General features: G+C 42.3%; 1 protein-coding gene across 6 annotated transcripts in view; it reads left to right on the top strand.

Annotated features, from left to right (window-relative positions):
• The window catches only part of AQR (aquarius intron-binding spliceosomal factor), an 82,297-nt gene that overhangs the window by 36,847 nt on the left and 17,959 nt on the right, over positions 1 to 27,491 (top strand). For all 6 annotated transcript variants that reach the window (XM_084844375.1, XM_084844366.1, XM_084844412.1 and 3 more), the window contains exons 18-31: positions 1,048 to 1,215; positions 2,820 to 2,989; positions 9,441 to 9,682; positions 10,774 to 10,914; positions 12,008 to 12,077; positions 12,804 to 12,914; positions 13,391 to 13,500; positions 14,733 to 14,868; positions 16,315 to 16,524; positions 18,671 to 18,808; positions 20,541 to 20,612; positions 22,062 to 22,249; positions 26,238 to 26,409; positions 27,149 to 27,319. In XM_084844375.1, the coding sequence (XP_084700501.1) occupies positions 1,048 to 1,215; positions 2,820 to 2,989; positions 9,441 to 9,682; positions 10,774 to 10,914; positions 12,008 to 12,077; positions 12,804 to 12,914; positions 13,391 to 13,500; positions 14,733 to 14,868; positions 16,315 to 16,524; positions 18,671 to 18,808; positions 20,541 to 20,612; positions 22,062 to 22,249; positions 26,238 to 26,409; positions 27,149 to 27,319 (2,099 nt within the window). The remainder of the gene's footprint in view (positions 1 to 1,047; positions 1,216 to 2,819; positions 2,990 to 9,440; positions 9,683 to 10,773; positions 10,915 to 12,007; positions 12,078 to 12,803; positions 12,915 to 13,390; positions 13,501 to 14,732; positions 14,869 to 16,314; positions 16,525 to 18,670; positions 18,809 to 20,540; positions 20,613 to 22,061; positions 22,250 to 26,237; positions 26,410 to 27,148; positions 27,320 to 27,491) is intronic.

The raw sequence follows: 27,491 nt of genomic DNA, 5'->3' as shown, positions 1-27,491 counted from the left end.
TCTGTGTAATGTCACATCCCAAGATCCACCGACTAGAGCCAGGTGTAAAAAAAACATAGAGTTAAAGAACTCTGATCCCAGGAATTTGGGGGTTCTGTTATATGAACCTGGCGAGCATGGGTTGTGCGAGGGTTAAACAACCTCTGATGATGGGTTAGGTGCATAACCCACACTCGCCAGATTCAGACAACACAACAATCCCCAAATGGGAGTTGGATATGCAATCTTATGATGCATTTTGTAGTTTTAATTCTTGTGAACTACCCAGAGAGCTTTGGCTGTTGGGTGGTATAGAAAGAAAGAAAAGAAAGTATAAGATAAAATACACCTGCAGCTCATTGTGGGGTAAATAACCCACGGTAAGCTGCAGCATATCATCCAAACTCGGTCAGAGGATTGGCCTTTCACCTCACGTTGGCTTGTTTTAGATGTGCTGAGAGATATTTGCTGTTTTTAGTGCCTCCTGCTCTGGTGTGAGCTGTGAAGCTGATCCTTTCCCTCTCTTGGTCCTCTAGTGCTTGGGATCATTTACTCACCTCAAGCATAGCTGGGAAGCACTGCAAGAGGCAAGAATTTTTTGCACTGTTTCTGAGTGTGTCGCAGGCTGGAGTGAGGTGGATGATTGTGCCTCTCTGTGACCCCCGAAGGATCTCCTCTTACACTGCACTGAGAAGTGTGGTGTAACCTCCTCTCCCCCTCTGTGTTTGACAGAAAACTGACAGGGAGCAGGGAGGTCACAAATAATGGACTGGCTTACCAAGACTAGACAAAAATGTATAGACCCCTTCTTAATGCTATATTGCTGTCTGAGATCTTTGGTTGGGAAGTGGTCAATAGATCTTTATAAATAAAATCAATACACATTAGTGATAGCCTACAGGACAGAAATAAAGTTTTACTCAGTAACTACATACATGTCTTGTGCAATCCATTTTGGTATAATATGATTTTGTTTTCACTGACCTAAATTACTTATCCTTCGAATCTACATTTATAAAAGCATATATTAGCAAATAAGCCAAATGAATTGATTTTTTTTTCGTTTAGGTCTGCGCAAACACGATGTTTGCTTTTTAATTACTGTCCGACCCACACAGCCTTATGGTACAAGGTTTGATAGAAGGCAACTGTTTGTTGAGCAGACTGGCCTGGTATACGTCAGGGGATGTGAAATCCAGGGCATGTTGGATGATAAGGGACGCGTCATTGAAGAGGGTATGATGATACTCAAATCTGTAGTTGAAATATGAAAGTGCAGTCTCTGTTGTACTTGTGCCAATGAAATGTCACCACAAAACAGCATGTGTGTGACTGTTGCTGCTGGGTGGTGCTGGTTAGCAAGAGTTCCCCTTCCTGTAGCAGAATGGCTAAGATGGACAAACACAGAAGCCCTGAATGTGCAAGTCCCAGACAGGCTATGGAAGTGCTGGTTCTATAGGTGGCAGAACTGAGCCTGGTGGCTTGACCTGCCCAGGCAGTGATACACACCTCTTTCCAGTCTGTTCTGAACTGCTGTAGCCATTGGGGACTGGAAGGCACCGAGTAGGTAGCTTTTGTGCACAGGCTACCAGATGTAAGAAGGAGAAATCGTGGAGGGATGTAGAAAGTGTCTTCCCCAAGGTACTTTCTTGAAGTGGGTGCAGGAGGCTATAGTTGGAATCTTCTCTTCTTCTCACTTTTGGTGGTCTAGTCCAATGAGGAATATGCTACTAAGTCTTTAAGGTACCACTCGACTGTTAGAGGAATTTGAGACTCTGAAAGTAGAATTCCAAACTGATTATCTAGGCCTATAGGAAAGAGGGACAGTCAGAACATCTCTCATATATATTATAAGAATAGGAAGAGTTCTACGCTATGTCTCTCTGTTGTTGTTGTTGTTGTTGTTTTAAAAAACTGATTCACAGTAAATTGTTGCAGTTCCATATGTTATTCATTGTTCTTTGATGTTATAATCCCTAGTTCATAAAAGGAAAGACATTGGTTGCCACAGAGTTCAAGCATATGCTTAATTTTCTCTTTGAAGTCAGTGGGACTTCAAATGCTAAAAGTTGCCTCAAAATAAAACTTCGATCTATCATGTCCACATGTGCGGGAAAGGAAGATGGTAGAGTGCAGTGGTGTGATGAGCAAGGGGAGGAACAGGGAATTGTTTGTCTTGCTTATTCTTTCTCTTCTTTGTCCCCTTCCTCTCTCAGGCCTGGTTTGTACAGAATGGCAAAACAGAACGGGTTGTGTGAATGCAACAACATACTGGTGTGTGCTGCCTGATCACTCCCTCTCAAGCAGGAGTGGCTAAACAACAATGGGCACTCTGTCCCTGGGATGCTTAACATCACATGCAGCCAGGAACTCTGGCTTGCCAGGGGAGAGGCAAGCCAGAATTGGAACCCTGGGTCAGAGCATCCTTGAATTGTTTAGGTCAGTTGGGCAGTGCACACCAGCATGCTGCCTCGCTCGCACATTCACAACAACCCAGAGTTTTAAAAAAACCTAGGTTGTTATGACGTGCAAACTGAGCCCCTCTCTCTTCCTCAAACTCTGTCACAGCCCCTGACTAGTGAGATTTTACCGGGATGCATCCAGTGATTTAGACCAGTATGTAGAGCGGCTATTCCTGCTGCCAGAAGCCTGTTCATGGCAGCATGGATCATTGTATGTGAGAAGAGAAGGGGCAGAGAGAGTGAGAGAGAAAAGAAGGGGTAAGGAGAGGTGGAATACGTTGGAGACGACTGGTGGTAGCCTGAGCTGATTTCTCAAATCAGTTTTTCATGAGTCATTTTCTGTTTTATTTTTCTTTATTTGTCTTTAAATGGAAGCAGGACCAGAACCCAAACCAAGACTTAAAGGTGACTCGAGAACATTTAGAGTGTTCTTGGATCCAAACCAGTATCAACAGGACATGACTAATACCATCCAAAATAGAAAAGAAGATGTCTATGAGACATTTAATATAATAATGAGGAGAAAGCCAAAAGAAAACAACTTCAAAGTAAGCTATGTTACAGTTCTCTTTTTGCAAATAGTTATTGAAAATGCTTGAGCAACCAGAAGGTTTTTTAGAACTTTGTGTGCATATGGGCCAAGTGCCCATTTAAAAAGATAGTGGTCAGAATTAATTTTTTTGCACTGCTTAACTGTCTTTGTTAAATTTGGTAATACCATTCATGGTGAAAACATAATATTGTAGTCCTTAAGGTAGATACTTCCAGTATTGCAAGGGTAGAATAATAAGTATTATTCTTATAGAGTTTCAGCTATTGGGTCGTATAGAACTCTAATAAATAAAATAAGCATTGGGAATCACCAAGTGATGATGAAATCCACAGCGACTGCTTAGGGCACCTTAGCAAAGCAGCATTTTTGGATGACAAGTAGTTGTTGCGTCAGAGCTCCCAGGTATGCAAGCAGAGCAATTCTGTTCTATAAACGATAAGATATTAATGGTTAAATTCAATATATACTACGAAAATTCCTGCTTCTCCTGCTAGCATTGTAGTAGTCAAACAAATTATGCTAGTATTTGCTTTTTCTCAGTGAAACTGAAGCTGCAGCAAATGCTCAAAAGATTTCCCAGTGGCCTACTGAAGACTAAAGTTTTGCCTTTGAAGTTTTAAAAGGTTATTTGCAAGCAAAGTACAGCCAAACAACCAGATAATACAGAAATGATTTGGCACTGTCTATTCAATTTCACATTTTTCTCATGTTAAAAGTTAAATCAATTGATTAGACTCGGCCTGCTTTTTGGATCACTATATCTTGGAGGATAGTTATCCATAGCTGCTTTGTGCCTCCTTATTCACATAATAGAACATAAGGTAAGTCAGTCTCACTAATGACAAATGTTGGTGGTGTGCCAAGTGGATAGTAGACAGCTTGATTTCTTTGCTGGGCCTGTAAGGAGAAAGATGTGAAAATCTTATGTAGTCTCCTAAATTAAATGAAATGATAGCTGTAGGAGCACAAACATAATGTGATAGCTAAATACGGTAGTTGGCACTTCTCTGGTAGGTCAGCCCTCTTGCCTGTTATTGCTTGTGGCCACTGCATTAGTATTGTGGGACTTGTTTCCTTTTGTACTAGTCATCTGTTGAATAAATATATTTTTGAAAAATGTAATGTTGCCATTTTTAACAGGTCCTCTCAGATAACTGTGTGTCATAAATAATAACACCTCTTTCTTCATCCACTAGTTGAGAACAGATGTTCTGCAATTTTATGCAAAACTGTACTTTCGCTCCCTGATCATGAGGTGGCCTCTATATCAGCGGTCCCCAACCTTTTTTGCATCCTGGACTGGGGGGGGGGGGGTGTTCACGGGCAGACTTCCAGCTGTTGGGACGCAAATGGCATCTGCATAGCGATTTACATAAAGATTTACATAGCCTATTACTTGAAGAACAGGGACGCAAATGGCTGAACATTTGCGCCAGCGGCTGGAAGTCTGTCAGCGGCTGGGGCTGGCCGGCAGCTCTGCAGATGTGGAGCCAGCCGGGGCCGGCGAGGTTTCCAGGGGGGGAGGGATGGACCCCCCCCCCCGCGGACCCAAGGTAAGGGGGTTTTGCACACCCCTTCGTGGCCCGGTTCCTAACAGGCCATTTATTTTTATTTATTTATTATTAAATTTATTAATCGCCCATCTGGCTGGTCACCCAGCCACTCTGGGCGATGTACAACATACCATAAAACAATTTAAAACAATAAAATTCTACCATAAAAATTTTTTTAAAATACCCTAACCCACCCCAAATGCCTGCCTGAACAACCACGTTTTTAATGCACGACAGAAGCTCATTAAAGAGGGGACATGACGGAGTTCCCTAGGGAGGGAGTTCCACAGAGTGGGGGCCACCACAGAAAAGGCCCTCTCCCTCGTCCCCACCAGTCTAGCTGTCCTGGCTGATGGGACAGAGAGAAGGCCATCCGAGGCTGATCTTGTTAAGCGGCCTGTCTGGTGTTGCTGGAGGTGCTCCTTAAGATAGGCTGGGCCGGAATCATATAGGGTTTTAAAGGTCAAAACCAACACCTTGAATTTGGCCCGGAAAACAACTGGTAACCAGTGCAACTCCTTCAGCACTGGAGTGATGTGATCTCGCCGGCGGCTGCCTTTAATCAGGCGAGCCGCCGCGTTCTGTACCAGCTGCAGCTTCCAAACCGTCTTCAAGGGTAACCCCACGTAGAGCGCATTACAGTAGTCTAAACGAGAGGAGACCAGGGCATGTACTACCGATGGGAGCAGATGGTCGGGAAGGAAGGGGCGCAGCCGCTGTATCAGATGGAGTTGATACAGCGCTGTCCGGCTCACAGCTGACACCTGAGCCTCCATGGACAGCTGGGAGTCCAAAATGACCCCCAGGCTGCGGACCTGGTCTTTCAAGGGTAGCCGTACCCCATTCAACACCAGGTCAACATCCCCCAGCCTCCTCTTGTCTCCCACCAAAAGTACCTCAATCTTGTCACTATCCAGTACTGGTCCGCAGCCCGGGAGTTGGGGACCCCTGCTCTATATGATACAGCGCTTAAAGTTATGAGCATGCTGGCAAGCCAAGCAGATAGTTTGTTTTGCTTTTACAGTTGTCCATTGTCCCAAATCAGTGAAAGTTACTTTTGCTAGTACTTTCTGTGTATGAATTACGCTTTCAAGACAGAATACAAGTCTTTTGCAATTACAGATGCAGCGTCAAGGATCCCAGCTTCTTTGGCTTACCTGTAGTTTTTTTTGTGCTCTTGAACTGAATGTGTTTATATGCACTCAGAAGTCATTCATTAGTTTATTATCGGAGGCAGTTGCATTAAGTCACATAACAGATAAGATGATTATATCATTGCATCTGTACATAGAAGAATCTGGATGCTTTCAAATTTCACTAAAGTTTTCATGAGGGTGGTTAAGTCAAAGGTGATTTATAGAGCAGGGCCACTAACACATTTGAAGTTTCTTCATAGCAATAGTTGTTTTAATCTCAAGTGTTTTACTCCTTCAGACAGGCCTGGCATCCAGGGTTCGTGCCATTGGGCAGTTGCTGATAGCCCTTAGGAGGGCCTACTGCTGGGGAAGCAACCCTCCCAATTCTGCTGACAGAACTGCTTTCATAGAGGGATAGCAGCGTTATAGCCAACCAACCCAGTGCCTCTGGGCCCCCAATGTAGCATCGCTATTGAGCAACACCATGCCAGAACCCTAAAGGCATTTTGGGGAAATTAATATGGTAGGCTCCAGCAGCACTTCTTGCTGGCCACACCAGCCTTTTCCTGCTGCTGTGCCTACCTGCTGCTGTCACCACTGCACCAGTGGCAAAAACAGCAACAAAATCCCGTCACTCCACACACCCCAGCTACTGCCAAAATAAGAGGAGGGAGGAGGTGCACGTGAGGGCTCTGCCAAACCTGGCACCAGCCCTGACTTCAGACTCATACTTAAATATTTGTCGATCAGCAAGGCATCGGATGACCAAACAGGGGTTTGGGCTGATTGGATCATTGCATTAATCCTCATGTCCTGGTGGTCATGTATTATGTCCTTGAACTATACACATGAATAATTAAGGCATCCACCCCTTTGGTCAGCCTTCCCCAACCTGATGCCCTCCAGGTATGTTGGACTACAACTTCCAGCATTTGTCAGCCAGCATGGGGAATGCTGGAAGATTCCTGTGTCCCTATCAGGGGAGACAGCAAATCAAGTATGAAGATCCCAAGCGATTATTTATTGACTGGATTGCCAAGGCTGCTGTTATGCACATATTTAAACAGTAGGAAGGATTGACCAAAGTGACATTTCCAGAATATTCTCTTTTGTTGGCAAAAGATTTTTCAGGGATTCACAAATTTTGGCTTGGCTTACTAACCAGTTATAATGTAGGATCAACCGCTGATCCCTCCTGTAAGTCCTCTGCATGTGTCAGAGGACTCAAAGGAGGGATCTCCTCTTACACTGGGCTTTAGAGCAGGCCCATTCCCCACAAGTTGAGGGGAGCTACTCACAGCCTTGGGGCAGTCAGAGGCAGTGTGCGCTGCTTTTGCATGCTCCAGAGCTTAGCATGATATGATATGAGAGATCCTATCCCCAAAGTGGCTTTTTGTGCTGATCTGGGAGCTTCACTGGGAGGACAGGAATTTCTTGTTTTTTGTTTTTTTTAATGTATGTATGAAGCACATCACAATATTGTACTATTGCAGGCTAGGTTTGTCTGTTGCTGCACAGGGAATATTGAGTGATCCTGGTGTCTGACCTGGTACACCAGCAGATACAGCCACTGTTTTTTGGTGAAGGTGGATGCAGTCGCAGCAACACACATTTCAGCCATTGTACTCTTGCAGATCTTTGGCATGGAGCAGCAGCTGTATTTTGTGGGCATCCTTCTCAGAAATTACTTCCTTCACACAGTGGCACCCTGAGGCTGCTCAGGCTGCTCTTACCTAGAGCAATTTATATTTGTCTGAACCAGATTCCAGTGGAAGTGTCATAGTCTGTTTAGAGAAGGATTGTAATTTCTCAGCCTTCTGCTATATACTGTCACCATATATACTGGAAATATATATTTCCAGTATATTTCCATATACACTGGAAAGTAATATTGACTTGGCTATGTTTTGTACCTTGATATCCCAAACATTGTTTTACTGTTAATTTAAGAACTTTATATAAGCTGTGGAGCCTCCTGATTTTGGCAAGAGTAGAAGGTGCAAATGATTTTTTAAAAGCAACTGTGTATTGCTCGTAATGGCTGCTTTCAGATGTAACCGTAAAGTGTGGTTTATTGTTACTGGAACAAACCAAGGCGAGCCTTGGACTCACATGCTCCCTCTCTCCTCTCTCCTCCTTCAGTGCAGCCTTGGGAAGATTAGAAGTTTCTTTCTGATTAGCCACAGTTTAGCATGCATCTGAACCCTAAACTGTGTTTAACCTTAACTATGGTTTATTGAACTATAGCTTCATAAACCAAGGTTTGTAGTCAGAGGCACTGCCATGCTTGAGGACCCTCTGGGCAAAATCCCTTTAGGGGGAGGGGCTGTATCCTGGCCATTCCATTTTTAAAAAGCTTTTGTTGACCAGCAGGGCCTCTCTTCTCACTCACTCCCTGTTGCCACTGCCCTGCTTTTTACTTTTTGCCTTTGTTCATGGGGGTGGAGGGTGTTGGTTGCTTGAAAGGGCTTATCTTGGCTCTGCTCCCCTCCCCTGGCTGGCTGGCTGGCTGGCTGGCAGGCAGGCAAAGCAGATAAAGAGGTAGGCAGCTGCCACAGGCTGCTGCAAACTAGAAAACAAAGTGCTGCACAGGCTGACTCCAAAGATGCACTTGCACGCCATTTTAATTTAGATCATTTCCCCGGAGCGAGAGTGGCAGCTAGCTCAGCCAGTCAAATGTAACCTTTGGGGCATGTGGCCAGTGAGGGCACCGGTGTGACCTGGGGCTTGGCAGAGCCTGATTGAATGAACTAGCAGCCACTCTCACTTTGGGGAGAAATTATTTAAAATAAAATACTGCGCAGCTGCAGTCTTGGCTCCTGGTGTAGGCAGTGGTTTGCTTCCACAGTGTATTTGCTGCTGCCACTGCATTGCCTTTGCGCTACCATCTCTTTGGGGACCCTTTGGGCTGCCCTCATGTGGCAGGACCTGGACCTCCACCCAGTGGTCCACGGCTAGCAGCAGTACTGTTTGCAGTCGGTATAGTCCATTAACTCAGGTTAGTCAAAAACAGAAAGCTTCTGATCTCACTGCTGCACCAGAGAAGTAGATGGGAGACGGGGGAGAGGGGGGGCGCAAGTGAGCTCAGGGGCACATAACATTCTCATAACAAGAAGCCATAGCATAATTTGATAAGACATTGAATTTAATTTCAGGAGCTGCTCTGCAAGTGATCCTGAAAAAGACAAGCTTAAGCCTCTGCCTCTGTTGTAGTTCCCGTCCCCCCTCCCTTGTGTCTTCTTGCTGATTTAATATTCTCAGGCCTGAAATGTGCAGAACAATTAAGCTATCAATACTGCACATGATGATGTGGGGTTGAATATAATCCCTTTTGCCCCTCTGTTACAAAATATTCACTCTGCAGTGTTGCGTACAAATACCATGTTTGTTGATGAATGCATGTATACTGCAAAGTGCCTTTTCTGGGTAGTGTTCCTCTGCAGATGACATAAAGAACAGCATCATCAAATTTTTGTCAACGGAACTGAGTTTGCTCTTGCTTTTGGAATAGTTTGGTAGTTAGAGGCTGTCAATAAATACTGCTGTCTTTGCTGAGCAAGCTTTTTATGGGCTGATATCAGCAGAAAAGATAGTAACTGATTCATTCTGACCAACCCGAACACCTGTCAGTGGAAGAGACCTTGTCTGCTCTGAAACACACAGGAATGCTGGAATAGCTCATGGTTACTTGTGAGTGTGTTTAAAGCCGGGGGACAAATCCATCACTTACTCATTTTTTTTATTATTATTATTACAGGCTGTTCTGGAAACTATAAGGAATTTGATGAACACAGACTGTGTGGTTCCTGACTGGTTGCATGACATTATCCTTGGTTATGGAGACCCAAGCAGTGCTCACTATTCAAAAATGCCAAATCAGATTGCCTCCCTAGACTTTAATGATACCTTCCTCTCCATTGATCACTTGCAAGCCAGCTTTCCTGAATACAGTATTAAAGTAACAGTTGAGGACCCTGCATTGCAGTTTCCTCCATTCAGGTGATTAAAACAAAAATCTCCCAAAACGTTCATCTTCATTCCATTATATAGCTCACTATTTGGTTGTCAGGCCCTCCTGCCATTCATTCATCTTTGTGTGGGTGTGTCTGTCACAGAAAGCCATGCTAATGTTATACCCTGTGACAGGTTACACTTCCATATAATGTTATTATGTCGCCCTTCTGGAAGATGGAGCTGTGCAATCCTCAAATGGGCTCTTTCACATTGTTAATTTATTAGGTGCCATCTTCTTTTTGACTGGATTCATGAAAGCAGTATGAAGTACTAACACCTTACAGCAGTGGTGGAAAAACTCAGGCCAGCAGGCCAAACTCCAGCTGTCTTGGGGTCCTAGTCCAGCACTCCAGGGTTCCCCAGATGGCCATGTCCTCTGTGGTTTCCCAGCTTTTGTGCAGCTTTTTCCCATTCAGAAAGGTTGACATGCCTCCCCTAAGGCTTAGTTACTGGCAATAACAGCTTCAAGCTACAATATGCTGGAATTTTTGTTTGTTTGTTGGCCTCAACCCTACTGCCTTTGGCTCCTCCCCACATTGGAATGTGGCTCCTGAGAGCTTTTCCAGAATGGAGGCTCCGCACCTTCTGATTCAAGGAGATTCAAGGGAATGGCCTTTGTGCCACCTTGTTGTGGGGAGGACATGACTCATGAGCTGAATAGTTCTTCTGTCTCTTCTCTCATAACTATTAGGATGCTGTTCAGCAGCCATTTCTTTTCATTTTTTTTAAATTTCAGTGTGTAATCTGTGCTCCAGTTTTTCCTCCTCCTTTCTGCTCGAGAATTTTGTTTTATTGATATCTTAATGTCTTGTGTTGCCCTTGCCTCCAGCAACTGCTGTCCTGTGTATAGAACTGTCTCCAGTTTCCCCTTAAAATCAACCCATTAGAAAATAAATAAATCATACTCTATTCTCATGTTCTTCAGTCATCTCAAATTGTATCTTCTCTGCATCCTACTGGCTTCTACATTTTGCTGTAAAAGTCATAAGGTTTTGTGGGTACGGGCTGCTAGTCAGTGACTGAAAATAGTTTGTTGGAAATATCTGAAGCTGAAGAACGATGATTTCTTCCAATAGGATAACATTTCCAGTTGGAAGTGAAGCTGGAAAGAAACGGAAAGACAGCGATGAAGAAAAAACTGAAAGCTCCAAAACATTGATTGTAGAGCCACATGTCATCCCCAACAGAGGACCTTACCCATACAATCAACCCAAACGGTAATATCATTGTAACTCTCTGCAAAAGAATCTGACCGGGTTGGCTGCTCCCGCTGAGCTAAACAACCGAAGGACAAAACATCCCTGGTTTGCTGTCTGTGACATATTAACTTGGAATTGTGAGTTGTTGGGGGAGGAACAAGCCATACCTGTAACACACGGTTTGTTCTTGGGTTGTAAGTTAGGTTGTTCCTCCTCCAACAACCCACAATTCTAGGTTTGGACGTCATGGACAACAACCCAGGGATGAAGCATCCCTGGGTTGTTTAGCTCAGTGAGAGTCTGGCAGGAGCCCACCCGCTCCTACTTCATCCTCAACAACCCACAGTTTAAGAAACCAGAGGTTACTGTGTTTGTAACCATAGGATGTGCACACTGGACCTATATGTGGTTGTAGCATGGTTGAGTCAAACAAACATGATATTGAGGGCATTTCCATTATGAAACCTCCATCAGTAAAACAACGTAAAAACAAGGTCATGTTTACATGTTCTGGGATTGACATCTGGAACTATATGAAGGAAGCATTACTTAGTTAAAATATTCAAACTGGCTAAAATATTTTCTTAAGTTGGTGATAATAATTAAGTAGTAAATTGTGATAACCTATTGACATAAAGTATCAAAGTATTGAGATAGGCAAATTACAGGGATAAATCAGGTTTTTAAACCTGGATATATATTGTTGGGGTAATTTGCTATGAATTTATTCATGCATGCTAAAATTACATTTGGCGGTGAATACCCAATCTTTTCAAGCTTGTGATAAAATATGACTTCTGACATTGATCAAATTAGCTGTTTTGGTATCTTAATTACAAATGAGGAACCGTAACTTAATAATTTCAGAAGGGTCGTGTAATGACTTGGAGTACTGTAGTGTCGTCTTAGCCCATAAGGCAGGAATTGATTTCTCTTGCTATTTGTGAATTCTTTCATCTTACCAATTCTGTGGAAAGCAGATTTTGTGGGAGCAGGTTCAAGTCTTGAAAGGATGGACAAGACTGAGGAAAATGTTCATGAAGACCATCTTGAAGAAATTAATATAAATAACATGTTCTGGATTAACAATGTACTTTTATTCAATTTTCAGCAATACCATTCAGTTTACTCATACCCAGATTGAAGCTATACGTGCAGGAATGCAGCCTGGTTTGACTATGGTAATAAGGCATATTACTGCATGCTTACTCTTTTATTGACAAATTATGTTTTTTAATATTAGCTGATCTCTGAAGTACATGTAATTCTAGTTTCTTCTGCCCACTCTGTAAAATTTAATGGTACCCAATGCTTGGTATGCTCTTGAATATTGAGTAGTTTTGTATTTTCACTAGAGACAATGGGGGGAAATGGGACTTAAATGTTGAGAGGAGAGCTGCATCAACTGACCAAAATGATACATTTTCATGGTTGGAGCTCTCTCTTTGTTCCAGATGACAGAGCTGGCTGGGGGATTATGGGAGTTGTAATTCAACACATCTGGAGGGAACTAGCAATCAGTGCTGCAGCAATCAGAATAGTAGCTGTATAGCTGAAAAGCATTTTTTATTGCCTTTGCAGCAGTAAATTCCTCCTCTTTGTTTTCTTTGCCATTATCCCTTTTTAGAGATTCAATTTCACAAGGGAACCATTATTGAAACGCTGCTCCGCCATGACACAGTATACAGACTGTGCCCAGGTGACCTTTACTCAAGTCTCGTATCCAGGTCCTCTGGATTCCCTTGACTTCTTGTCCCTACGTGTGTATTCACACCCTGCTCTTTCCCAAATGCTCATGCAAACAAATCCCATCATATGAGTCTACTTTCACTCTGGCTGCTGTGTTCTTGCCCAACTTACACTTTCATGGCTGTTTCCCCTGAAATGAATTATTTTTCTTTTTACAGGTAGTGGGGCCACCTGGCACAGGCAAAACTGATGTGGCAGTACAGATAATATCTAATCTCTATCACAACTTCCCTGAACAGAGGACCCTTATTGTTACACATTCCAATCAGGTAAATAAACCTTATGCCCGTTTATTCCTTTGAGTGTCATTTCAGATTCAGAACAAGTAGTGAGGTTTGGTGATGGGCCAGTAAGGAAGGGAACCATTTTTCTTTTCCCCCCTGTGTTTCTTGATTCACTAATTTGGGATGTGAGGCTTTCAGCTTTAATGTAACTGAACGATGTCTCAGCAGACACTGGCTGATACGTCTTAACTCGGGGCCTCTTAGCTGGTTTAAATGTTGTACATAAACCTATGGTCCAAATTAGGTTGAAAGACATTTCTTTAAAGTTTTGGGCTCTTTGAAAGTACAAAGCAGGCTTTCCTTACAGCAGTTAGGACTCTGTCATATAGATCCCCTTCATATTTGCTTTCGTTTCAGTTCTTACCAAAATAGGAATGATTTTTTCTAGCATGCTGGGTTTCCCTGAAATAGCATCTGGATTTCTAAAATCTACCCTTTCTGTTGCTCTTGTCAATCTTTAGGCCTTGAACCAGCTGTTTGAGAAAATCATGGCTCTAGACATAGATGAGCGTCACCTCCTACGTCTTGGTCATGGAGAGGAAGAATTGGAGACAGAGAAAGATTTCAGCAGGTGAACTAATGGCTAATAAACTAAACTATGTAAACATTAAAATTGTATGTGTGTGTATCTTATCTATCTACAAATTAATATCTCTCTCTGTGTGTGTAAGCTTCTCTTGCATTCCTAGCACATAAGCAAGATGCTAATAGAGAAGACCTGTTAATCTTTGTTTTTATGGTAGTAATTTTCTGTTGTGTGAAATCTTGATTTCTCTGAACAGCTAAGATGAGTTTATTTCTGGGTACTACAGTCTGTCCAGAGTTCTAGCAGTAATGGAAGCAGGGTATGCCTGTAGGAATGTTTACCTATAACTTAAAAGGAGGGAGTGTATTGAGAATTTTGCATGAATTAGAACAAAATAGAGTCTTGTGATGGAACATTAAAATATTACATCAGCTGCCTTGGAAGGATTTGTATATTGAAAGGTTGAATTTGAATGTCAAAGATAATTCAAAAAATGCTAAATAGATCAAATAGCAATGATAAAGACTTCCTTTGTAACTTCAGTTCAACGTTTTTCCTTTCCCATTTTTGTAATGTTTTATTTGTTTGTATATAGTACCGTTGAAGGCTACAATCATCTATCTCAATACCTCTTTTATAACCTATACAATATCACAAAATAGAGGCTTCTTTTAAAGAGCCATTTTACGCACCCCATGGGCTTCAACATACCCAGTTTATTAGCACTGAAGATCCCTATGCCCAATCAAAACTGCTTGTGATATTTCCTCAGAATGAATAAAATATATTTTAAAACATTAAATAGAAAGCGGGTCTACTGCTTCACAAAAATGGTTTACATGAGAGCCAGTGTGGTGTGGTAGTTAGAATGTTGGACTGGGTCTCAGGAGATCCGGCTTCTGGTCCCCACTAAACTCACTGGGTGTCTTTGGGCCAGTCACAGACTCTCAGCATAACCTACATCACAGGGTTGTTGTGAGGAGGATTATGCATATGCCGCCTTGGGCTTTTTTGGAGGAAAGGCAGGATATAAATGTAACAAGTAAATAAATTAATTACAGTGCGGCTTTGAAAGCTAAAAATGGGGTTGCCATACAGTATGGAAAGTAGTTGTTTGAGAAACACAAATCTAAATTCTCCTTGAGTGCATGACTCTAGTCATATCATTCTCCAGATCCTTTGTCATAATTCATGCAGCTTTTTTCATAATGCTAAATTGTGTTGTTAGTCAGAAAACTGGTATATCTCATTCTTCACTGTATTAATCTGATCTGCAGGTATGGAAGAGTAAACTATGTTCTAGCTCGGAGGCTGGAGCTTCTGCGAGAAGTTGGGAGATTGCAGGAGAGTTTGGGGGTCCCAGGAGATGTTTCCTATACTTGTGAAACAGCTGGCCACTTCTTCTTATATCAAGTAAGTTATTAGCAGAGCAGTCATGTCCCAGGGTGAGAGATTTCCACAGCGGAGCCGCCACTGCATCCAGAGTCCTGCTACCACTGAGCAGCCAGGGCAGGAGAATAGGCCAGCCATTTTGTTCCTCTCCCACCCACCACCATTGCCTCCAATGTGAGGGAATTTACTATGCCAGCTCTTGTGCTGGTGTAGGTTCCAGCTCCATTTAGGGCATATTGGGGCAATGAGGGGCCTAGGATCTTGTGGATCCTCAGTCGCCTCAAACTGCACTCCCCTCCCATATCCTGTTTTGGGCCCCAGCATCAGTGGTGCACCACCTACTGGCCAACCAGAGCAGTAGAGCTTTCTGCCACCATCTAGGGAAGATTGCTGTAGGTGGAATGGGAGGTCCACCATATCCAACAGGCCCTTGGTTAGCCTTCCAGGGATAATAGAATTGCTCCCTAAATAAAGTGTAGATGTGAGTGCAGCATATTAAGGAACATAGTATGGGAATTGGCACAGTCTCAGAATTTGGACTGAAGAACCAGTTGTGTTTCACTTAAAAATACAAGTGGCAACTAGAGCTGTAATTACGCCGTTACTTCTTTTTGTTGCTATTGTTTCAACTCTGTGTGAGATGAGTCATAAATAGAAAGTCTGATGTTCTTGCTTTTGTATGACAGTTGGTAAGGCATCTGAACTGGTTTATCCCCTCCAGTTCTCTGCCATGATTATACATTTCAGAGCAGTAATCCACCTTGAATTTTGAAAGACACATTCTGAAAGGAAATAAACAACATATTTTGCTTTCTTGTTATTTGTAGGGAATCCCAATTAAAGGCTTTGTGCCTCTTTATGAAAAAGGTTCTTCCAAGCTGTTTGTAAATATTAAATGAAATGGGTTAATAATGGTAGCTAAAAATGGGCATTAATCGAATCCAGATTTATGCTGGGCCAGCTGTGCTGACAGAAGTGGACTTCCCTTTCTCCCCACTTCCCATGGCAACCCCCCGAAAATGCTATACAGAGAGTCAGGAGAGAGCCTGCTGAGTGGGATAAGCTGTGGCATTGAGGGAGGGAGGATGAGGGATCTCCAAAAATCAGGTGGAGCAGAGTCCTGCCTCTCATGGAAGGCAGGTCCTGGGTCCAGTCCATTGTACGCACCCAGGCTGGGGTCCGGAGACCCCCATGTATAAGTGGAAAATGCTTGTGTGTACAGTAGGGTCGTTGATTTTCCCTACCAGCTGCATCCCCATGTGTGCATTGAACCTCACCCCGGCGAGTCCCCTGACCTTCAGAAAAGGGAAAGGGGCACAAGAGACTGCTGCATTGGATGCAGGTTGGAAAAGCTGTGATACACTTGCAGTGTTTGGTTCTTGCAGGCCTTCTGGATTCTAGATAGCCATAGTAAAGATAAGATGGCAGAATATGATAATATATGATGTTCGCTTTATTTTTTTTCAGGTAATGTCTCGTTGGGAAGAGTATATGAGCAAAGTGAAAGCTAAAGGCAGCAAACCGCCTGATGTTGCTGATATCTGCAGCTTCTTTCCTTTTCACCAGTATTTTGCAAATGCTCCTCAGCCAATTTTTAAAGGCAAATCTTACACTGAAGACATGGAAATTGCTGAGGGATGTTTTAGGCATATCAAGAAGATATTCACTCAGCTTGAGGTAAGACTTATACACCAGAAGTTACCCTGTCATTCATTTTTAGGTAGAGAACGGTACGAAGCATTCTTTTAAATCATGTGAGTGACACAACTATACATACTGACCGTTCATAGGTTTCTGTAAATAGAACCTTGCCAAGTAATAAATAAATAGTGTTTGGGCAATAGATCTGATGTAAGCTGGGAAACCGCTTTGGGTTCACTGGGCAGAGGCAGAATCCAATGGGGTGCTTATGCCTCGGCTGATTCTCTTGCGCCCTGTTGATTGTGCTATGCAGGTGGTGGGTCCTGCCAATTCCGCTGTGTGAGCGGGACCCACCGCATGTGCAACAGCAGTTTACCACTTCCCAGGGGAAGCCCCGCAACGAGCGGAAACACTCATTTCTCAATTGGGGCTGGTTGGCAAAGTTCCCTTTTGCGACCTCTGCCGACCTGCCCCATTTCTGGAATGAGCATTTTGCTTGTTGTCCCGGAAGCGCTACATCTTTCTTCCACAAGCGGTGAGTCCCACTTCTGGACAGGAATTGGTGGGGCGTAAGGAAATCGGTGAGGTGTAAGCGCCCTGTTGGATTCTGCCCATAGTTCGAAAGATCCGCCTGCATCTTTGTATGTCAGATGTAAAGAATCTGTATGCCAGATTTAAATAAAATCACTTTAAACTGTTAGTGGTATGTAACACCTCAAAAGATAAGATTTATAAAACAAGAAATGCAAATTATTGGAGATGCAGAGGTATTAAAACTGATCTTACACACCTTTGGTGAGGTGGCCCTAAAACTAAAGTTTATTGCAGGGGTGAGCAGCATACGGCCCATGGGCCACATGCAGCCCCCACCCCCACCCCAACATGCAGCCCCAATGGTACTGCCATGCTAACAAATTTGGTAGCCAAAATATATTTTTTAAAACAAAAAATGGTGCTTTTAGCACTATATGGTGCGAAAATGGTCAAGGTTATTTGCAAGCAAGCTAAATGTAATCCTTTTAGTGCTCCATAGTACTGTGCAACAGTTTGCCACCAATTTTTTTCTCCTGGGGAGCCTCGTGGACTGTGCAGCGCCCCACAGAGTGTGGCTGGGGGACAAAATTGGTCCCTGGATCTCCTGTAGTGGCCCACCCCTGGTTTATAGGAAGAATTTAATTAAACAAATTGAAGATATGACATGGTGTATAATTCTGAAATAATTTCCAGAGGGGTAGTCACCCTAATGTGTTGCAACAAGAACAACAAAAGTCTTGTGGCACCTTAAGGAGTTAACAGTTTTATTACGCTTTCATGGACCAGAGTCCACTTGATCAGGTACCATAATATTACTTGGAAATATTTAAGACCATGTGCAAATGTTGAATCAGGAATTAGTGGGCTATATGCTTCTTATAGTAAAGTTTTTTTCTTTTACTAAATAGTTACGTTTCTCAGTTAATGAAATTAACATCGTGTGTACAAAGTAGACAGAGCTTACTAAGAAGGACTAACTTTTCTGGGGTTGTTTTGTAAGAAACTGGGTTGAAAAAACATAAGCGGTATTTAAATCTGTGATGAACAGTTAATGTATTGTATGGCATACTTTGCATATGTTGCCTTAATACCCTTATTTTACATTGAGTTCAGAAAAACCTGTTCTGGTGGTATTGTGAACCTGATCGTTGTTTTTGAATGTGCTGGTAATTTATAGTAAAAATGTGAAGAAGAAAAAATGTCTTTCAAAAAGAGGATAATTGATATGTTTGCTCCTTCTTCCTAATCAATAGCTTTCTCTATTGATTAGGGATTGATATATTTCTCTCTCGATTAAGGATGCTTCCGAATTTCCCAAATGCACCAATTTTGAAATTAATTCTGTATGAAAACAAGCAGAAGGCAGGTGGATTGGAACACTGGGCACAGACCACCTGTGGAACCCTGCTATTGATTTTAAAGGAGCGAGGACCTTTGCACACAAACATCTCACTTTGACATTAAAATGAATGAGGAAGCATGCATGTGGGAGTTCCATATGTGCATCAGAGCATCCATGGAACTCTGGATTACAGTTGCTGTATTTGGTGGCCGTTTGACAGTTATACAGTTTTGTTGTAAGCATTAGTATTTATTGTTTTATTTATTGTTTCACACAGCTGTGGATATCATCTTCTATTTTCTGTAGGAATTCAGAGCATTCGAACTGCTCCGTAGTGGATTGGACAGATCGAAATACCTACTTGTGAAAGAAGCAAAGATCATTGCAATGACTTGTACACACGCTGCTTTGAAGCGCCACGACTTGGTTGAGTTGGGTTTCAAGGTAATGCCACATGGATAAAATGCTAAGAATTCCCTGCATTCCCTGTGTGTCATCTGTCACCCTAACCAGAGGTTAATGACATCAGTGATTCTCCATGCTTTGTTTGCCCTTCAAGTGGTAATTGTAACACAGTTATACTTGTTAGGGGGTTATAAAGACAACAAACAGGAGAAGGAATACATTGTGGAATGGCAGAGGTAGACACCCAGCTTGGATTTAAAATTGGGCACACAACTTTATTGCATACTTGCATATTTATAATATTTATTTATATTTATTTATTTATAATAAATATAATAATAAATTATATTTATAATTATAATAATTATAATAATATATTATATTATATATATATTATATTATATTATATTATATATTAAATTATAATAATATATTATAATATATTATATTATATTATTTATAATAAATAATAAATTCAATAAATAAATAAATATGCATAGGCGTAATGTGGAGGAAGGTCTATACATCTCTACCTGTCTACCTGACATGGCCTGAGGAACTGGTCTGGCTGTCCAGCCTCAATTGGCTTAAGCCCCAGTCATCTGCCTACCATGAAGCTCTATAAATTACCATATGGATAGTAAAAAGCAGGTCCCAGTCCCAGCAACTCTCCAGCTCTGCTGGGTGGCCCATACCTTTGCCATCCTGGATGGCAGCAGATTACAGAAGCCACCCAACTTTTAAATGTTCTCCTGTCCCAAGGCTGTGATGAGTTGGGATACCGTCCAAAACTCAACCTATGGATCTACTCTCCACTGTGACAAAATAGTAACTGGACTAACAAAACAGTGGCATCCAATCAAGATGCAAGGGAATCACTCCATGGGTATGGAAAAAGTCCTTGGACCCTATGAAGGGAGATCAGCCAACATCCAGAGGGATGGGTGGGCCAGATTTCTCTCTGCCCATACTGAGGCCTAAGAGACAAGATGGGTTTATAGAGGCCCTCATCTCACCAATAATTTCCAAGGCTCATGATGGCTAGGAAGCCCCAACTATCACGAGAGCTCACTCTCGAGTCTCATGATGGCCAGGAGCCACCCAAACCATTACAAGACCTCGCTCCAAGCCATACAGTGCCAGAAGCTCCTGCCGGCCACTGTGACACCTCATTGGGATCTCACTAGGCCCTTTCAGCCTCCAGACGAGGTGGATGACTGGCACTGTCTCCTGGCCTCTGCAATAATTCCCTGCCCCCTCAGGCTTCACCATGAGGTGCAAGGGATTCCTTTCAAAATCAAGCAGCCCCAACAAAAATCCAGATGCCATAAATATTGTGGTGTATAATTGCAGACATTCTAGGTTAAGGGCATCTGTGGCAATAAAATATAAATAATCAAAGAGAAATATTAAAGGTACAGCAACTCCATTGAAACGATGGTTGTGTGCAACATACTGTGAGATTTGAGGTGGGTATAGCTTAACTATATCCAGACCAAACATTCTACCAACCAAAGACCTTTGTTTATGCAAGTTAAAAATAAGAATTCCATTACCCAGAAAGTCAGATATTACAAGTTTATTTTAAGCAAAATGCATTATACATATAATACTGTATTTAATAAATTATTGGATGACATGTGCATGCTAGGAAACAGGTCAGTTCTGTCCTGAACTAATTATTCCCACATTAACACACCACACACATGCACACACACACACATACACTCCTTCTGCTCTTAGGCTAATGTATTTCTGTTTAATTTCCTAGTATGATAATATCTTAATGGAAGAAGCTGCTCAGATTCTGGAAATTGAAACTTTTATACCACTCCTGTTACAGGTGAGAACACTAGCATCACTTTATGGCCCTTATTTTAATTTGATTGTTTTATTATTCGCACTTCAGATTGCTTCTATGAATAACGAAATTTTTTTTTAAAAAAAAGAAGCATTCCAGTTGACACATGTGTATGAATAGTGGAAAGCCATATGAATCTACTTTCGAACTGTGGTGCTGGAGAAGACTCTTACGAGTTCCCTGGACTGCAAGGAGGTCAGATCAGTCAATCCTAAAGGAAATCAACCCTGAATGTTCATTGGAAGGACAGATACTGAAGCTGAAGCTCCAATATTTTGGCCACCTAATGCGAAGAGAAAACTCTCTGGAAAAGACCCTGATGCTGGGAAAGACTGAAGGCAAAAGGAGAAGGGGACAGCAGAGGATGAGATGGCTAGATAGCATCACCAGCGCAGGACAGGAAGGCCTGGCGTGCTATGGTCCATGGGGTCACGAGGAGTCGGACACGACTGAACAACAACAATATGAATCTACTATATCAGGAATATTGTGCTTACATCACACTTGGACTATTGCAGTGTGCTCTATGTGGGGCTCCCCCTGTAGAGTGTTCAGAAGCTTCAATTGGTGCAAAATGTGGCAGCTTGGCTGCTAAGTGGCACATGCTATTGGGAACGTATTACACCCGTTCTGATAGACTTGCACCGGATGCCAGTTGCTGTCTGGGCTCAATTCAAGGACTCGGTCTTAACCTTTTAAAGCCCTAAATGGCTTAGGATCTGGTTATCTACGGGATCACCTGTCTCATTATGAACCTGCCCAAGTACTAAAATCTGCAAGACAGGTCCTTCTGAGGGCACCATTACCCACAGAGGCCCATTTGTCAGGCATGCTGAGACGGCTTTTTCCTGTGCTGTCTCCAAACTATGGAATGTGCTAACTTAAGAATTACAGTTGGTCCCCACTCTCTTGGCCAATCTTTCTCGCTTTCAGTTTAGCCTTTTAAAATGTGTAGTTTTTAATGTTTTAATGTTTGTAGTGTTTTTAATTATCTTGTTTTAATTGTTGCAGGGTTTTATTGTTTTAAATTGTTATGCACTGCTTTGATGGCTTTTTAGCAGCTAAGGCGGTATATAAATGTTAATAATAAATACTATATCTGTGTAGGTTTAAAGTACATCTGGGTATAAACATCTGAATTTAAAGTAAGAATTTTTTTTACAAGAATCTGCCTTATGTATGAATTATTTGCAAGGGGAAGGAGAGCACATTCCCACTTTCTAGACAGACAAGTGCTACCATTCAGAATATTATAATAGAGAATGTCACTTTTTTTTCCAGCTGTGACTTCATAGTGTATTTCATGCAGCTGAAATGTAGTACTCAAAAAGTAATGCAATAGATCAATTCAGTCCTTTACAGCGCAAGGATGGCTTTTGATCAATGGTGATTATAGCATTTTAATCCTAGAATCTTGCTTCTATTCAACAGAATCCACAGGATGGGTTCAGCCGACTGAAAAGATGGATTATGATTGGGGACCATCATCAGCTGCCACCAGTCATTAAAAACATGGCTTTTCAAAAATACTCCAACATGGAGCAGTCTCTTTTTACACGGTTTGTTCGTGTGGGAGTGCCAACTGTTGACTTGGATGCTCAAGGAAGAGCAAGAGCAAGGTAATGCAAAAAGATAAATCTAGATTATAGAAGAAGGTCTTGGATGGAGGGGGGGAAAATTCTACCATTATTATATATGCAATAGGTCTATAAATTACTGGAATGAGTATTTCCCTAGCCCTGAGATAGATTTAATCTATGGGGAGAGGTAACGAGCGGAGCACCGCAGGGCTCAGTCCTGGGCCCAGTGCTCTTCAACATTTTTATTAATGACTTGGAGGAGGAAGTGCAGGGAATGCTCATCAGATTTGCAGATGACACAAAATTGGGTGGGATAGCTAATACCTTGGAAGACAGAAACAAAAGTCAAAGTGATCTTGATAGGCTGGAGCATTGGGCAGAAAACAACAGAATGAAATTTAATAGGGATAAATACCAGGTTCTGCACCTAGGAAAAAGAAACCAAATGCACAGTTTCAAGATGTGGGATACGTGGCTCAACAGCACTACAAGCAAGAAGGATCTTGGAATTGTTGTCGATCACAAGCTGAATATGAGCCAACAATGTGATGTGACTGCAAAAAAGGCCAACGCTCTTTTGGGCTGCATTAATACAAGCATAACTTCCAAATCCCAGGAAGAACTAGTCTCCCTCTACTCAGCACTGGTTAGGCCTCATCTGGAGTACTGTGTCCAGTTCTGGGCACCACACTTGAAGAAGGATGCAGACAAACTGGAGAGGGTTCAGAGGAGGGCAACAAAGATGATCAGGGGACTGGAAACAAAACCCTATGAAGAGAGACTAAAAGAACTGGGCATGTTTCACCTTGAAAAGAGAAAACTAAGGGGAGATATGATAGTGCTCTTCAAGTACTTGAAAGGTTGTCACAGAGCGGAAGGCCTGGATTTCTTCTTGATCATCCCAGAATGCGGGACACAGAATAATGGGCTCAAGTTACAGGAAGCCATCAGGAAAAACTTCCTGACTGTTAGAGCAATATGACAATGGAACCAGTTACCTAGGGAGGTAGTGGGCTCTCCCACACTAGAGGCATTCAAGATGAAGCTGGACAGCCATCTGTCAGGGATGCTTTGACTTGGATTCCTGCATTGAGCAGGGGGTTGGACTCAGTGGTCTTTTAGGCCCCTTCCAACCTTACTATTCTATGATCCTATGTATTGTAAGAACCAGACATGGAACAACGGAGTGGTTCAAAATTGGGAAAGGAGTACAACAAGGCTGCATATTGTCACCTTGCTTATTTAACTTATATGCAGAGTACATCATGAGAAATGCCGAGTTGGATGAATCAGAGGTCGGAATTAAGATCGCTGGGAGAATTATCAACAACCTCCGATATGCAGACGATATCACCCTAATGGCAGAAAGCGAAGAGGATCTAAAGAGCCTCTTGTTGAGGGTGGAAGAGGAGAGTGCAAAAGCTGGGTTGAAACTCAACATTAAAAAAACTAAGATCATGGCATCTGGCCCCATCACTTCCTGGCATATAGAAGGGGAAGAAATGGAAGCAGTGACAGATTTTACTTTCTTGGGCTCCAAGATCACCACAGATGGTGACTGTAGCCATGAAATTAAAAGACACTTGCTCCTTGGGAGGAAAGCTATGGCAAATCTCGACAGCATAGTAAGAAGCAGAGACATCACCTTGGCGACAAAGGTCCGTCTAATCAAAGCTATGGTTTTCCCAGTAGTAATGTATGGCTGTGAGAGCTGGACTATAAGGAAGGCTGAGCGCCGAAGAATGGATGCTTTCGAACTGTGGTGCTGAAGAAGACTCTTAGGAGTCCCCTGGACTGCAAGGAGGTCCAATCAGTCAATCCTAAAGGAAATCAACCCTGAGTGCTCATTGGAAGGACAGATACTGAAGCTGAAGCTCCAATATTTTGGCCACCTAATGCGAAGAGAAAACTCTCTGGAAAAGACCCTGATGCTGGGAAAGACTGAAGGCAAAAGGAGAAGGGGACGGCAGAGGATGAGATGGCTAGATAGCATCACCGATGCAATGAATATGAACTTGAGCACACTCCGGGAGAGAGCGCAGGACAGGAAGGCCTGGCGTGCTATGGTCCATGGGGTCACGAAGAGTCGGACACGACTGAACAACAACAAATGTATTGTCCATTTCTTGATTTCTTGCAAGCTGCCCTTCCCCTTTTACAGTGCTATAGTGTTCAGATTGGAAGCACTTCATATTCTTTTTAAGATTTAAAAAAATAGAAATTAATTTGTTCACAGTAAGAACCTTTTCATACTGTGGTAGATTACAGGAGTCTTTTGATTTACTAAGAGTGCAGACCTAAGGGACTGATGCTCTGTAGACAGAGGGCTGTGAGATTGGAGCCCTCCATCTACCCTAAGGTCTGATAGGCAGGGCAGGAGGACGAGCGGAGGCATTTTTGTCTCCTGTTCCTGTTTTTTAAAAAAATATTTTTAGCTTACTTCTCCATGGGTGAGGAGGGGAATGGAGAGGTTCAGGGATATAGTGGATCCACAGCCACTCCTTCCCCCTCCTTGTCCACCCTCCCACCCCCTTTTCTTCCTCCCCAACTCTCTTCTGAGGTCCCTCTTGCAGAGCTTTCTGTGGCTGCAGTGATGTGTGAGGATGGGGAAATCTGTGCTTGAATTTCTGTCCCCAAGGTCATAGCTGTGTTTACGGCCTTGGGCAGGGAAATTTGCACCATCCTATGGTCTTTGGGATGCCCTCCTAGGGTCCATAGGATTGCTCTCTTAAGAATGTTTATAATGTTGAGGTTGTGGATGTAGGCAAATATGCCTTTTCAGGTCATATGTTCCTTCTGTCAGCTTTTAATGCTGAAGGAGAAGCATGCTGTGGATTCTGCGCTACAACTGATTCAGGTGGTACTCAGTGGTATCGGCAAGAGCAACCTGAACTTAACATTGTTTGTAGGCAGATAGTGAATATCAGTTCTGATGTTTAAAGCACCCCAAAACATTGAAAGGAATTTTGTATTAGCCCACTCAAACATCAAGTTGCTCACATTTTGGACATTCCACCATGTGTCAAGAAATGCCCCTCCAAATTCCAGTCTTTGCTGCTGTCCCATTCTTCTGCTCCTAGCTGCTGTCACATGCCATTCAAAGCACTTGCCCTTATCTTCCTTGCCCTTGAAGGCTCATGCAGTCTTCTTGTCCCTCCCTCCCTTGGCTTTCCATACTCACATCCACTTAATTGCCATGCTGGCTCTGACCCCTCCTATATTTGTCACATCCTATTTCTTTTGATTGTGCCCTGTGACATCCCAGAGTTGGATGCATTGAACAAGCATTCTAATGAGAGCAACAGACAGTCACTACCCTGTTGAAAACTGTACTCCAGTACTGTGTTATCAGCAGTTTTCTGTCATTGATGGGATTCAGCTTGCCCTGGCCCATTTAAGGATTTAATTGTGCCTGGTCTCCAAGTTGTAGCAGTGGTTAGAAATGCTTTTTACCAGTTATGGCTGGTAAAAAGAAGTTCTGTCCTTTTCTATCTTTGCTCAGACTTGTTCAGATCAACTGTCAGTTTTGTCCTTGTAATCTCAAGAACAGTCTATGTCTTGTGCGTGTGGCTTCTTGTGGAATGTATTTGGAGATTCACTTGGGGCAGAATGTAGAACTAGTTTCTTAAGACAAGTGGGTTGTTGCCCATTTACACCAGTGCTTTGAAATCTGCATTACCTGTCAGCCTGCATCTCAGTACAATTTGAAATGCTTGTTACTACCTGTGGAGGTCTAAATGTTTCAAGACCCTACAGGCCAGTGACGAGGAAGGTTAGGTTTTTTTACCTCTATTTTTTTCTCAGTTGTATGCTGCTTTATTGTGATTTTTTCTGCCTATTAGTTTTTTAATGGTTTACCTCACAGTGGTCCAAACTGCTTGTTTTGTAATAATGTATTCACTTTTTATGCATCTGAGTTACTATGTTGGTGGCATATTTTAAAATTAATTTAAAATGCCATGTTGAAATAGTAAAGGAATACAGTTGAACTTATCAATAACTATCTTCCATTATATTTCTCACAAAGCTTATGTAATCTCTACAACTGGCGTTACAAGAACCTGGGTAACTTACCACATGTACAACTTTTGCCTGAATTCAGAACAGCAAATGCTGGTTTCTTGTATGACTTCCAGCTTATAAATGTAGAAGATTTCCATGGCATAGGAGAATCTGAACCCAATCCTTATTTCTATCAGGTTAGAGAAACCATTTCTTTTTATTTCTTTATTCGCATTAAGGTGTGTACCTTTTCAGAGCATTAACTGTGAAAACAGAATGCTAAGCAAGTTATGATTTTGTGGCATTAAATTTAATCACAAGTAGTAAGCAGTAGAACTTCTTCCCTACGTGCACACCAGTGCACAGAACATTTTCTTTTTTAGGTTGGAGGTGGTGCAGTTAGTACCACTTGGTTGGAAATGGGAATGTTCTTTTCTGGGAGTTGTTCTGCCAGAGGCAGCTGTAATTCTGAGGCTTGCTTTGGCAATGAAATACCTAATCGCTTTCTCTGCCCTTGCTTTTAAGTAAATATCTGAATTAGGACAGTTTTAGGTAAATACCTGAATTAGGACCTATGAATTGTTGCCCATGAGCAAAATGATTGATTATCTCCTAAAGAGGTTAAGCAACAAACTACTGCTGAAATGTGTGGGTGGATGTGTACATGCATCTATATAAAATAAGGAGACCAGCTATACTGGTGTAGTGTGTTGAATTGAATGGGACTGCGCTGGTGTCAATGGTATTTCAATTGTCCTCCTTTTTTGGAGCAGTGAAATCCATTATAACGTCATATCAGGGCGGAGAATAGTTGGACAGGCTGGAATCTGGCTATTCACCTTCATGGGTTGTTCTGGTTTTGCTCCTGCATAGTTATATGAATATTTCGTGATCAGATGAATAAAGCAAATTCATGTTTGTTTTAAAACTTTGCAGAATCTTGGTGAGGCGGAATATGTTGTCGCGCTGTTTATGTACATGTGCCTGCTAGGATACCCTGCAGAGAAGATAAGTATCTTGACAACATATAATGGGCAGAAACACCTGATTCGGGATATTATTAATCAACGTTGTGGGAATAACCCAATGATTGGAAGACCAAACAAGGTAACATTTCAGATATTAATCAATTGCATTTTCCCTTCATTTCAACAAAAATGATGAATAACTAAAAAGTATTCTAAGTTTCTCTGTTGGTCGTATTGAGTGTCACCTGTGGATTGGAAAAGTGGAAGTCAACTAGTGTTTTCCCTGTCTAACAATGAGCCTAAAAATTAGA

This window comes from Heloderma suspectum, chromosome 1 (genome assembly GCF_057233095.1).
Source record: "Heloderma suspectum isolate Gila_16-S chromosome 1, 16-S_ref, whole genome shotgun sequence".
NCBI lineage: Eukaryota > Metazoa > Chordata > Lepidosauria > Squamata > Helodermatidae > Heloderma > Heloderma suspectum.
Note: the sequence above shows the minus strand (reverse complement) of the source record. Positions and strands in the feature narration are given on the sequence as shown.